The 14,815-nt window shown below is 35.2% G+C and overlaps 1 protein-coding gene across 4 annotated transcripts in view; it reads right to left on the bottom strand.

Annotated features, from left to right (window-relative positions):
• Nucleotides 1–14,815, bottom strand: part of Kat6b (lysine acetyltransferase 6B) — a 188,220-nt gene that overhangs the window by 46,019 nt on the left and 127,386 nt on the right. For 2 of the 4 annotated variants that reach the window (XM_076835259.1, XM_076835258.1), the window contains exons 5-10: nucleotides 11,705–11,820; nucleotides 11,348–11,429; nucleotides 8,807–8,939; nucleotides 5,181–6,112; nucleotides 4,056–4,177; nucleotides 2,259–2,374 (exon numbers count right to left, since the gene is read on the bottom strand). In XM_076835259.1, coding sequence (XP_076691374.1) covers nucleotides 2,259–2,374; nucleotides 4,056–4,177; nucleotides 5,181–6,112; nucleotides 8,807–8,939; nucleotides 11,348–11,429; nucleotides 11,705–11,820 — 1,501 coding nt within the window. The remainder of the gene's footprint in view (nucleotides 1–2,258; nucleotides 2,375–4,055; nucleotides 4,178–5,180; nucleotides 6,113–8,806; nucleotides 8,940–11,347; nucleotides 11,430–11,704; nucleotides 11,821–14,815) is intronic. The other 2 variants (XM_076835260.1, XM_076835261.1) reach the window with 2 other exon arrangements.

The following is a 14,815-nucleotide window of genomic DNA, read 5'->3' as shown; positions in this document are numbered from 1 at the left end:
CCCTTTTGCTGGTTAAATTCTCAGTCTCTCCCAGACTGCAAATCAATACCGAAGATGCCATCCCGTAAGGTGGCCATGCATATTTTACAAAATTTGGTGTGGTGGCACATGCCTGTAATCCCAGCGGCTCAGTAGGCTGAGGCAGGACAATCATGAGTTCAAAGACAGCCTCAGCAAAAGTAAGGCACTAAGCAACTGAAGACCTTGTCTCTAAATAAAATATAAAATAGAGCTGAGGATGTGGCTCAGTAGTTGAGTGCCCCTGAGTTCAATCCCTGGTACAAAAAAAGAAGAAGAAGAAGAATGCAATGTCATAATTCCAAGTATCTATTGTTAGTGCTCTAAGTAATAACCATTTACTTAGAAGTGAATTTACAATTTTTAAAAATGATTTGTATCCTTATGAGACAGAGGAGAACTAGAAATTAGTTGTTTTCATTTCCACTTCTGAATGAGGTAATTAAAGTTAAAATCACATTTGAGGTCTAAAGCAGTAAATATAGGACTGAAAGTCAAAAGACATGATCTGTTTTCAACCAATTCCACTATCTCTTTGAGTAACAGTTTTCTTGGCCCTACTGTTTTTTCCACCTTAAAAATTAAGAACACTTTTTATTTGTACCTTTTCCATGCTTATAGACTATTGCTAGAATTTACAAGAAAATGTTCAGAAGAACATGCAAGGTCTTTGGAATTTATGAATGGGGAGAAATGTTTTGAGAAGAGATATACAGATACAGATAATTTCAAATCTTGCATGAATTTTCATATTTTATTGAAAGCTGTCAGATAGCTTATGTACCCACACAAATTAAAACGGGTACATAAAAAATATTCAAGAGGGACTGGGGTTGTGACTCAGCAGTAGAGTGCTTACCTAGCATGGGCAAGGCTCTGGGTTTGATCCTCAGCACCACATAAAAATAAACAAATAATTTTTTAAAAAAAAAGTTCAAGAATTGGGGGATATAGCTTAGTGGTAGAGAACTTGCTAGTATGCATGAGTCTCTGTGTTTGTCCCCCCGCACTAAAGGAAGAAAAAAAAATACAAAACACACAGACAAGTGGTAAAGATGGGAAGACAAACAAAACTCGTGACACTTCAGTTTGCCACTAGAACTCCCTTCCCATCTTCAGGATTGGCCAGACTTCATGATTCATTAAGAAAATAGTAACATTCTATTCTAGAAGAAAAGCAGGCTATCCAAAACTTACAAGCTAAAACATTTGAGAATGTACTAATAAAGTGTACCCTGATGCACATCTTAAGAATTCTATACATATCATACCCACTTGAGGTACATCAACCCAAGACAATTTCATATCTTAATCTTAGCTAAATACAAATGAAAACTTTCATATCATCATTTTCTCTTCATTTTTAATAATTAACTCACAAACAGTTCTCAAAGAAAAGATGTGGGGAAGGGTCTCTTAAGGCTACCCAATCCCATACTTTCCCACGTCTTTAATTCTTTTGTTAAATTTCGATAAAATACTTGAAAATAAAACGACAGAAACCAAGCTGGGTGCAGTGGTGCATGCCTGTAATCCCAGCAACGTGGAAGGCTGAATCAAGAGAATTGCAAGTTCAAGGCGACTCTGGGAAATTAGTAAGATCCTGTCTCAAAATAAAAAAATTTTCAAAAAGGGCTGGTGATAGTTTACGGATAGAGAGTTTGCCTAGAATGTGCAAGGCCCTGAGTTCAATCCTCAGTACAGCTTAAAAAAAAAAAAAAGAAGTCAGAAATCAGAAATAAAAATCATAGCCCTAGGGATGGAGTTGTGACTCAGTGGTAAAGACTTGCCTCACACATATGAGGCACTGGTTCGATCCTCAGCACCACTTATAAATAAATAAAATAAAGGTATTGTGTCCATCTAAAATGTTTAAAAAAAATAGGGGCGGGGATGTAACTCAGTCAGCAGAGTACTTTCCTCACAGGCACAAGGTCCTTGGTTCAATCCCTAGCGCCGCAAAAATAAATAAATAAATCAAAAATCATAGCCCTAAATAGAAAAATGAAAAAGGGAAGTAGAGAAGAAACTCTATCAAATACTTTAAAATGGCTAATTAGGCCAAATTTTAATGCTTGATAATTAAAGAGTTTAAGGTATTTACATACAATAAGAAACTACAAAAAGGTATTGGCAAATGAAATCATTTAAGAAGTAGTTCATGAAATCCCTTCATTCCTGCTTTAGCACTGAGAGTTTTCCTTTCTCACATAAACAGACTGCTAGGCTTATTCCATTACCTTGCATATTCCTGTGGGTAAGGCGAAGAGTACCAGGTTTGGATTTCATATTTCCCAAATTCTATTACGGAAGGGTACCGGCCACAGTCTTCCACCCCACTTTCACACTCTATTTTCTGACAGAAAGAAAGAATAAAAAAATGATAAAAATAAAAATACTAAGAAAATACTTCACTTATATTTTGGTTTTATCATTAGAACCTATCAAAACCTATTAAGGGCTAGGTTGTGGCTCAATGGTAGATCGCTTGCCCTGCATGGAAGATCCCCAGCAACACATAAAAAAATTAAATAAACAAAAGTAATGTGTCCATCTGCAACTAAAAATATTTTAAAAAATAAATAAACCTATTGAGACCAGAATGGTAATTCACGTTGTTAAAAAACACTCTTTAGGCCCTCATGATATAAGAATCACCTTTGTATAAGATTCAAAGATAAACTGTGTAGTATTCTAAGGATTACAATATGACAAAGCTAGGAAATAAGTATGATGTAAATATACAAAATGTCTATAGAACTGGATTAACAATCTGTTGCGATGCATTAAAACTACATTACAAGATTATGCAGCTATTCTTATACACTTATACAGTTCCCTGTTCCTCTACTACAATTAAATAATCAATGGTGACATGTGCAGCGGAGTGTATCCCTTCTTATTTCCCTTATGCTCGTGTAGTAAGCTACACAAGGTTAATAATGTTGCTGGCTTGATTCCCTGTGGTAGTTCCAGGTTCTTGTACAGTGCCTACCAGAGAACAAGAAATATTTCTTCAACAAAAAAGCCAGTCTTACCATGTTGTAATGAAAGAGCTTTAGATTTAGCGGTATCTTTCAGATAATGGCCTGTTCTTGGTTCGTTTATACATTAATGCCATAAGGCAGTTTTAAGAAAAAAGGGGAGGGGTAATATTTAAGGACTTCAAATGGTTTTATCATTAAATCAAAACCCGTGTGAGGGAAATTTGGTATTATTTTAGCCAAAAGACAACCAATACATCCAGTTAGCAGCAGAATGAGGAATGCAAATAGCCAATAGCTCCTCAGGTAAAGGCTATCAGAAAATTTTAGCCCCATCAGTAACTACTAAAAATAAAGTTTAAAAGCCTACAGAAGATACTATCCTCACAAAAAAGAGAAATGTGTGTGTGTGTTGGGGGGGGGGGATTCTACCCTAAAATGTCTATAGAAACTGAATGTAGTCTGCTGACAAAAAATTCACAACTCTTAACAAATTTGGCTTTGAGAAGTGCAATAGTCTTACCTTTCAATGTTTGACAACTTAAATAGTTAACATTTTAAGTAGAAATGTTAGTAAAAATAAAAATGACTTGAACTGATCATGAAACATAATATTGCTTTCATTGATGCCAAAGAGTTAAAAATATGAGACATTTTTCATATGGCTGGCCATCTGTGTCGGAAAAAGCATCGGTAAACTGAAATGTAATGTTCTTTTCAGTAACAATTTTAAATTGTTGTTTTCTAAGTTCAGGCAAAAATAATTAGAAATCTATTCACATCTAGAAAAACTTTTCCAAAATTTGCCTTATCTATTTTGTGAGACAAGTTGAGTCTTTTTTTACGTTAAGTGTGTAGAAAATTCTAAAAAATAAAAACAAAAAAAACATTGCTTTTATATGTACAGTCAAAAAAATGGGTTTAACAGTTATAGACCACAAAGGATACTGATGTGGGTGCTCTGTAAAATCAACACAGTCATCTCATAATAATAGTTAGCAGCCGCATGCTGCATGTTACTTTTATCACTCTAATTTGGTATCCTGGCCTTACCTCCCAAGAAAGTTCCTGGGCCTGCTTAAAAACATCCAAATCCTCTTCAGTAACGACATCCTTGTTTCCAATCACATTTACGTCTGTACTTTCTTGCTTGATGCTTATTTTTATTTCAGTATCTGTTGTTTAAAACCAGCAGAAAGTGTATTCACTGACTTGAATCACAAGAAACCGCCACATATTACCAAATGGTATCAAATTAGCATAGTGGGCAAATAGGGATCTTTCCTTTTTTTTTCTTTCTTTCTTTTTATAGCATTTTAAGCTGCTACATCTAAGCACTGCTCACAGATCCCGCAGTATCCTTTCCCTCCTAAACCCAATTTAAAAAAAAAAAAAAATCACTGTCTTCTTTTTAGAACTTTAATAAACATGAGGGAAAGTAAGAGCAATACAAAGCAAAATCATATTTTTCAACCAAGATTAGAAGTCATATCAATGTCTAGTTACAGCATTCCCATATCAGTTTTGAGATCATAAAATCTACCACTTTGTCCAAATGACATATCTTTGCTTTTTTGTTGTATAAAGGGTAGCAAATGTAATGGGCCAATTTGTCCAATGAAATTATGAAATCAGGTTCCTTCCTAAGGTGGATACACACACAGACACACTCAAATCCAAATGCACACTTCACAGAATCACAGATCAGGCTTTGCTGAGACGGAAGCAGGATGAACTTTGTCATGAGAGAGCAATGGAGCAAAGGGAAATGAAGAGCTAAAATACCCCGTTGGAAGCACCGACAGCACACGACCAAATGGCACTGTGGCTGAAGAGGCGGCATGGGAGAGAACATGGCAGAAGCATGACAGTGGCTACTCATGCGGGACTACAAAGCCATAAGCACGCTATGAAGGCATCTGGGGGTCCTAGTGTCACTACGAATGGAAATAAATAATAAAAGGTGGGAGAGTATTAGTTGGAAAAACAACATTTTGGAGGTTTAGTCAGCATTAGAAAAAGGTCAAAGTTTAACTGCTTCTGTATGAAAGTGAAGTGAGAACAAGAGAAATAGCTAAGACCTATGTGACAAATAGGAATTTATTTATTTATTTCTTGGGGGGTTGGGGAGAAAGGGACGGGGCGCAGGTTTGGTTGGAGCTTTGACCTTTTGCTTACCATCATCCTGATCAGGTTTAATCCTTCCGTCTGCCAAGCTCCCCTTCCCTGGTGAGGGGGTCCCCATCTGAGGGGTCACTTTATATTTTAATCTGCCTAGCATCCTGTGCTTTTTAAGAAAAGTTGTTCGCTTGAAGTGAGCAATTGCTTTAAAAATACGTCCTCTAGCCATCCCCCAGCTAGAGGAGGAGGAGTGAGAAATAAACCTACTTCTAATATCTCTTTTTCCAAAGAAATGGGCTTTAGATTTTGCTGTGGAAGATAATTCAGTTTTACGACGCATACGTTTGGGTGGTGTATAACTTGGGTGTCCCTTTTTTCGAGACTGTCCCTGAGTGGTATAGATATGAGAAAGTCCATCAAAGAGTGCCTTCAGCTGGCTGTTATTAGTAAGACTGCTAAAGGAGGGCACACTGGACTGGCTGGAAGAACTCTGGGGAGAGGTAGAAGAAGTGGAAGTGCTGGACTTTTGTGAACTGGGGCTCTGACCAGAGATGGGGGTTGGGGGTGGAAGTGAAGAAGGTGGAGGTTTTAGCTTTTGTGTGGTACCTGTAGCCAACACATGAGAAGTGCATGACTGTTTCTGAGAGACCTTTTTCCTTGGACGGTAGTGCTTTGAAAAGTCTATTATTTCACCTCGTGATCTGCGACCATCAGGTGATGGTGTAAAAAACTTAGTAAGGCCATCAATGAGCCCTTTGGTTTTCTTGTTAACTTTAAGTGTAGAGGCAGAAATGTAGGTGGAGGTGGTGGTGATTTTGGTGGTGGCACCAGGCCGAGTGGGGTCTGTAACAGCCAATCTGCTGCTTGAGTCCTTCCCAGATGCAGCATGACCAGATGAAGGTGTGGTACAGACTTTAGTCTTTTGACCCCTACCAGGTGACCCCCTTCCTGTGAATGCATTCATGGATCCTTCATCACTGGTTACAGACCTAGGCAAAAATTTAGAGAATAGTATCAGCATTTAATAGAATTATAAAGGTATCTAAAAACAAATTTATAGCAACTCGAATGCATATTCAATGCGCTTAATCTTAAGAAACTGAATTGCAACCCTGAGAACTGTTTTTGTGTGTGTGCCACCACCTAGATGTTTCTCTTGCTAAAAAAACTAACAGCAACTACATTTGCATATCATGATTCTCCCAGGGCCCATCTAACAGGTACTGGAAAAATCCAGGTGGACCCAAAGGCAATATAAAGAAGGAAAATTTTGGAGAGACTAAGGAACACTCAATGCTTTCATTATAATTAAATAAAAACAAGTTATCCCTTGTGTTGTCACAAGTAATTATGATTTCCTGAAATGTTTTTTTTTTAAAGTATTAGAGGAAGCAAGTCATATGTGTTACCTAGAAGCAAAAGAATAAGCTTATCATCTCTAGTTAAAAGCAATTTTAATTCAATTGGAAATTTGTATAAGTAGAATTTGTGTATGTCTGTAAGTTTATACTATGGAAAAAAAAAACACAGAAAAAGATATCCTCTTCCTCTCAGCAGTTTATGCTTAGGATGATAAAATAGCCAATAATACTCTCATAGGAGAGAAGACAACTAATTACAGCATAAAATATTGCTGAAAAAAGGACAACAATAGCAAAAAACTGAAGAAATGATTAAAGAAAAGCTACAGCGGGTCAGACATGACATGGAAAGTCTGGTGGAGAAGCAGCACATTTACCATGGTCATTATCAGACACTTGGCATCAGAATCTTTGCCCCCTGGTTCTGACTGATATCTCATTTCAGGTGATGCTGGGCTCTGTCTGTACTGCCATGGGAGGCCATTCCACTAGCACAGCCACCAATGTGAACAGCAGCTGACTGCCTTCATCTCAGGCCAGGGTTGGGAAACTAGCAGAGTTTTATAGAATAGAAACACTTGCATGTGTATTATGACAATGCCAGGACGCAGGAATGCACTTTCAAAAGTATTAATTTGGCTGAAGGCTAATAATGGAGAAATGGAAGCCTGAAAAATGATATGATATTAAATTGCATATCTTTTAAGTTATTATAAATAGGTCGTCTTACACACAAATATTGAATGAACCAATATCTACCAGGCTCATCTGAGGTGGTTCAACTGCCAGGAACTTTGCCTGATGTCATTAGCTTAGCCAAATCCAGTGAACACTGAAAATCTCTAACACAGCAAGGATTACCAACAAACAACTCATCTAGTCTAAAATGTTTCACATCAGAATGCAGTATTTGGACTGTATCTGGAATCGATTGTCCAAAAAGGATAATATGCTTATAAAGCATGTAAAAAGGAAAACTCCCTAGACTGTCTTAAAAATTCCTAAGCTCAAAGGACAATTTTGGACAAACAAAAAGTTAGGATTGGTGCCAGATGCAATTTTCAGCTGTGTCTTTTGTTTAGAAAGTTTATATCCTAATTTGGTTTTTAAAATTGGGCCCTGAGGATACAGTCCCATTTCAAGAACAATGCTTACCCAGGATGAATGCAAAAACATAATTTCTACTTCAAATAATACTACTATAAAAGATTTTATTCACAAATATGTTTTAATGTTTGCCTTTAGAAGTCAACAACAACAACAACAACAAGAAAAACCCCTCCATTTAAAAATGTCTAGCAGTAAAATGGTTTTATTAAGTTTCATAGAAAACTCTTGGAACAACCTTGCATTTTTTTCATATATTTCTTTTGTGAGATAAAGTGAAAAAAGATACTACTCTTTTCAGTGTAGGTAATATAGTGAACTACTTTAGGTAAAGTTAGGGGAAAAATATTAAATAAGCAAGTAGCATTCTAAATGGCAATGACCCTTTCACTAAGCCTAAAGAGATGGTATGGTGACAGTCTATTAGCAGAACTGCTAAATACACAAGTTTACTGATTTCATTTGTAAATATTTAATACTGAAAGTCAAATCTGTACTTCATACAGGTTAGAAATATATTCCTTTCACTTCCTGTCTTAATTTTTCCAACTAACACTTGCTAAATGTTCTACTGGGCTTTAATGGAAATTACATGGCAACAGGATGGTAGAAGTAGGATATCAGTAGATCTGCTGCTACAAATGTATTATCTGTATGTCCTCACACATGTGCCCTTACTAAATGCCCTTGTCTAACCCTTTGGTGACAAACAGTCATTGCGCATTTCTCAGAAGTTCCCATTTTGGAAAATGGATATTCAAAAGTTATAACACTATAAATTAGCATCAGAAGAGCAAGGCATTTTTCCAAAATGTTATCTGGAGTGACAAAAGAGATTTACCATAGGCATGAACAAATTTCTTTTTTGTTTTAAAATTATGAAAATATTTATATAATTAAACTCTTTTAGTACTCAGCCAGTAATAAAGAAGGCTGAATGACTATTTCCAAATCTTATATTCTGCTTTCATTCTACTACTTGAAAAATGTCACTTAATATCAAGGTTACTACCAACAGAAGACCCCAAAATGCCAATTGTAATTAAAAAATGTTATTTCAAAAAATTTCCAAAGCTGATGTAAAGGAGAAATATTCCTTATCCTTTAAGTTTGGAAAAATGATGCTAAAAAAGTCTAGTGAATTTAAGGGGGATACGATCACCTACATTTAAAAGCACAACATAAAAGATTTCTTTTGATAAGATCTCAACCTACAACAATCGTTGCTTTAATTTATTTTTCGGTCGTCCAATGGGTTTTGCATATCGTCGTTTTATTTGTGCAGCTTTCTCATGAAGTAGTTTTCTTCCCTTTTTCTTTGGTCTGCAGACTTGGCAAATCCACATCCCTGAATTAATATATATATGAGAAAAATATTTTAATGTTTCATCTTAGAAGAAGATATTAAATATAAACTGCAGCTGTAATAAGCTGCCCAAGGAGGCCTGCATGTAGAACATTACTCCAGAAAGTGGGTCATTCTCCTCAGGCAGCTATCAATGAAGGTCAGCTTCCCAGGAGTCAAGGTGCTAAGAGCAGAGGCTGCCCTATCCCAGAACCCTTCCCTAAAGCTGTTCGGAACATGTCACTAAGCTTCTCACCACCACATAAACACTCATGAAAACTAACCCATTTCAGTTATTATATTTCTTTTCATTTGAAGATAGACATTTTCAAGTCAACCAGTTTTTGAAAATGACTAGAAAAAAATTTTTTTATCATCTCTTTCTGGATATTTCTAAAACTAAAAATGATGACCAGTATAATATAGAATTTTTAAATTAAAAAAAAATTAAGTGCTTAAAATTTTAAGTACAATGAAGCTAATAATAATTAAAATTATATGGGCTGGGGTTGTGGTTCAGCAGTAGAGCGCTTGCCTAGCATGTGCGAGGCCCTGGGTTCCTCAGGCACCATATAAAAATAAATAAATAAAACAAAGCTTTGGTGTACAACTAAAAAATAAAATATTAAAAAAAATAATTAAAATTATACATTTAGCATAAGGATATAGGTCAATGAATATAGGAACTAAAAGGACCAGAACAACTGACTCCTATAGATATGTTTAGCATATAAGAAAGGTCACATTTCATACAGTAGGGAAAGGATGAAATGATTCAATAAATTATCTGGAAGGAAAATAATTATTTCTAATCCCTTATAAAAATAAATTCTAGACAGATGAATATTATAATGTAAAAAAATGTTATAAGTACTTGGAAAAATATGTGAATATTTTATATATTCCAAACATGACTGACATTTAAAACTGAAGCCATAAATAAAAAGTCTCATGAATTTGACTACATTTAAAAAAAAAGCTTCTGTAAATCTGAAAGAAAAGGTAAGAGACACGATAGAAAAATATTAAAGGATAAAAATAAGTACTTTACAAATGAAGATATACAACCAACCAATAATCAAACATAAAAAAGCCCTTTAAGTACCAAAAAAAAATATCATACATCATTATTTTATTATAAAATAGGTTAAAAAATAGAAATGTTAAATTTTTTTTAAGTGTTTTTACACTCAATGCTGTAGTGGTGAGTGTTGGTCATAATACAGGGAAGCAGGGATTCTCATATAATGGTGATTAGTGTGAAAAATGATATAGCCTTTTATGTATGTAGCCTTTGTATACAATTACTACCCTAGGAATTTAGTTTAGGAAAAAACTGGCAACATTTAAAATATCTATCATAGAGGATTGTCTAAATAATAAATTATGCCTCATTTATACAAGAGGACCCAAAATCAAATACTTTCAAGGAAGTCTCTCAGTTGTATACAAACTGAAGAAATCGAGAACATAAGACAATAGGGAGTAATGAGATTGTGGCAAAATAATGCAATGCATATCCCACCTATAAAACTCAAATTCACAAATTTTAAAATATTGCGTCAACAAAGCATATCTGTGGTCCACAGTCACCAGGTCTGTAATCCCTGCTCTATACTACGCAGTTCATATAATTCATCAAATATTTTAGGAGAACATTTAATGATGTGGGAATGCTTATAATCTATTACTGAGAGAGGGAAAAATAAGGTACCAAAACACACATAGAATGCTCTATTTCTTTTTAAAGGGTGTATGGAATCAGAGAAGGAATTTACAGTTGATTTTTCTTTCTACTTCTTTTCTGTGTTTTCTATATCATCTGTGATGTAAATGTATACATTTTGTAATAAAAAGGCAAAGGCAATTTTAAATGTTTAATATACTGCAACACAGAGTGGGGGGAAGCTCAGCTAGGTTGACTTACACAATAAACAAAGAAGAAAACCCACATTTTGTCAGACACAAGATCATTCAAATGCTCACATTAAAAATATCAACAACTGGACATGAAAATGATGATGGCTTCCTGTTGTGAGACACTGAAGTCATCATTATCATCAGGAATTTTGAAAACACAAAATTTCTTACCTGTAAATATTATACTGAATAATATAGAGCGTGTCCTGAACTTTTGACCTACACAATCCAAATTCATTCTAATGGAGAAGTGGTTTGGGGAAAGAGGTGGCCTTTTATTCATTCCTAGATCTGAACAGGAATCTTTTTTTTTTAATATAAATTACCCCCAAATAAAATGCTTTTATTTGTTTCTATTTGCAATCTATAAGCATCTGGAGGATGGGGTGGGGGGATAGAAAAATACTTAAGGAACCTGTATACTTCTAAAGTGCCAGACATCAGGACAAGTATATAATAAAATACATTTTTAACATTGTTTAAAAGTTCACCTTTTGGCATTCTGGAAAGTGGTGGGTCACAGCACTCCATATGGAATCCTCTATCACAGGAGTCACAAAAAAGCATATTATCCTGTAATATAACATATTAGAGCTAATTGAGACTGAAACCAACTGTAAAATGCCAAAAATTCTTATGTTGCCAGATTAATAATAATAAAATATAATGAAGTAGCACCAACTTCCCACTTGTGGTTTGACTCACAAATATTTTTAAAAATTTTAAAAAGATAGCAACATTGTATTTTTAAGAGAGACAGAGAAGAGAGGAGAGAAAGAGAGAGAGAGAGAAACCTTAACACTAAAAATTAATTTACCTGGAGATGGACTACTGAGAATCATACTTACTGCATTTTTGCCTTGGATTCTACATGCACTGCATGTCTTGCATTCGATGCATTGCCACCTTAAGGCCTTTACATTTGTTGTTAATTCAGGACAAAATTTCAAACAGGATGGGTGTCCTATAAGAATAAAAAGCAAATTGCTTTATGGGAATGGTGCCTTAGAATTTTTTTAAACTCCCATTCCTTGTATTTAATAGACAGTTGCTGGCCAACAAATGAACCTTAGGAATTTAAAATTTAAAAAGATCAGAGAATTCAAATTATAGATTTTCTTTGCCTTCTTTCACAATACATAACAGAATATAACAGAATGACCATACAATTGCTTCCCCTAAGAGAAATTTGGAAATTTTACCAATTCCAACCACAAAGCTTTTGAGAACTTGAGGACAAGAAGAACTCAGCCAGTGTTCTGTTTTTCTGTAAAATCTCTTGAACACCACCTTCATCAAGTACCACCTACCCATAGCTCCTGGATTGTTGCACTGGGAGAGGGTAATTAAGTTCAAACAACTGCTCTCTCTGTGTGATGGGATCATACAACTTAAAATAACAGATTTAAACTTAAAAAAAAAAAAGCTGGGAATGCTCAATGAAATATAATTAAAATTTTAAAATGCCATACAAAAGTGTACAAAGAACATCCATTGCTGGGCCAGACCAAGAATATGCTAAAGCCATGTTGCCCCTGGATCACGCAGTTTGAATTCTGAAAGGAGGAGCAGACAGGGTGAATTTGAGAGTCAAAAAAATGACAGATTCAGGTCAAAAGAAACAAGTCAAGAAGGATATCCTCAGGAGATGTCTACCATTTTTCTGAGCACTGAGCTTTTCCACCCCATTCTGAGAACTTTTTTCTTAGCAGCACCACACACACCAAGTCTTACTGCTAAAGGGCAACCAGAGAATCCAACAAGCAAAGGAACTAGCCTGGCTCCCATGAGAGACAACTGCCCGTGGTACAGGGAGTGTGAGCCTAGGTTAAAATCAGAGGGTCTTTTATCACATAACCCAAAGGAGATCTCCAAGGTTAATGTTAAGCTTTTGAATCTGGTCTTTAAATGGTAAGAACATTAGTAAATCCCATGTGAAAGAACTCACAACCAAGTTGAAAAAGAAATCTGAGAGGGTAATATTAAAAAAAAAAAAAGCAGATTCTGTAATTTAAAAACTGTTTTATAATTTCCTGACTTTGGCAGCCTCAATGTTTAAATATGTAGTTTGGGTCGCTTCCAAAAAGGTCCTCCTCCTTAAAACTTAACAGGTGCTTCATAAAATTCTACCCACCAGGAGATTTGGCTTTTTGAAGTAAAAACATTCAAAATCAATCATCAATACTGCTAATAAAAGCACACAATTCCCAAATTAAAAAAAAAAAAGTTCAAACATCTGTATTTCAGATGTTGAGAAAATACTGTCAGAGGATTAGGACCTCAGGCAGGAGAGACACCTAGGCAGATGTATTTAACCTCTGACATTCTTTTACAAGGGCTTCTCTAATTCAAATGAATGGAAGAAAAATGTTTAAAGGTTTAAATATATAAAAATGTTATCAATCTTCTCTCTTTGCTTAAGAATGGCAAACAAAGACAGCCTGCTTCTCAAGTTTAAGAGGGGGAAGGGAAGAGGTCTACTTTGATCAGAATCTCTCCTCCCCCTTACATAGAAAGGGGACTGAAAATTCCACTTTTAAAAAACAGCAATTTAAATTCCACCCTTAATATGGGTCCCATCAGCTTAAACATATAACATTTATTCTTTTCCCCCATTTTTTATTACTTCCTGTAAGTCATACATCACTAGCACATATGACCTCAATTTCATGCACTGAATTTTTCTCTACATTAAAGTCTGCTTTTGTACTTTGTAGCTTAATATTCAGTAACTAAGGTAATTCACATCATATTATAGCTTACTATTTATTACCAGATATCCTATGAAACAGTCTTTTTAATAATTATACATTTTGAAAATTCCTGGATTTCATTTTCAATCAAGAGAAAGAAATATTCTCCTTCTTAATGCTTTCTCTCACTTCAAGTGATATTATGTCTCAAGCTACTACTAGTTAAGCTACCATATCAAATTCTAAAATCTTCAGCTTATCTTTCCTTTAGGCTACAGTCTTATTTAGCTCAAGAGAATTAGCCATAGATCCCTTCCAGCTCTAAATTTCTATGATTTTGTAAAAGATGCTGAGGGATGAAGAAACACTTCCATTTGATTTTCTCACAGTCAACTTCAAAATAACACAAAAGACTATAACTGAGTTTGATATATTATATAATCTATAGTAGTAGGATAAAGGGAAATGATACTGTCGATACTGTAATTCCTTACTTCCTATTTAGCCATTCCATAAACTTGACAATTTTCTCAAAAATTCTTATTCTCTCTAATGACACAATTCATGGTAGTTTGTCTTTCTGAAGTTAGTTTTACTCTGTGGTTTGCAATTTATCAAATTGACAATCACAATAAGTATTCATTCATTCATTCATTCTTATACAAACACATTCAGAGCTCAACAATAGTTTTATCTAGCAAAACCAAAGAACTACTGTTTAAAATTAAACAAGTACCAATGGAACCATAAACCAGTAGGAATGATTTTTGGAGAAAGTACTGTGGAAGAAAAAAAACACATGCTCTGTAGTAGATAGAATAAGAGGTGTGAAAGATATTTATGCCCATAACATGTAAATACATTACCTTTCATGGCAAAAGGGTGTGACTACAGATGTGACTAAGGGTACAGAATGTGACATGGGGAAACTATCCCAGAATATCTAAGGTCTAACCAATCACAAAAACACAAGCAGAGAACCTTTACTGGCTGGGTTAGACAGACAAGATAAAAAAGGAGGAGGAGAGGTTCAAAGCATGAGAGGGACTCCACCTGTCATGGCAGATTGTGCAGACAAAGGAAAAGGTCCACAAGCCAAGGACGGGGTGGGGGTGGGGGTGGGGTAGCCTCTAAAAGCTGGGAAGGGCCTTCATCTGACAAGATGGGGATCTCTATCTACAAACACAAGGAGCTTAACCCTGCCAACAACCCAAATTAGCAAGGACCTGGGTCTTCCCATAGACCATTTATTTATTTATTTATTTT

This window comes from Callospermophilus lateralis, chromosome 15, assembly GCF_048772815.1.
Source record: "Callospermophilus lateralis isolate mCalLat2 chromosome 15, mCalLat2.hap1, whole genome shotgun sequence".
NCBI classification, from domain to species: Eukaryota; Metazoa; Chordata; class Mammalia; order Rodentia; family Sciuridae; genus Callospermophilus; species Callospermophilus lateralis.
Note: the sequence above shows the minus strand (reverse complement) of the source record. Positions and strands in the feature narration are given on the sequence as shown.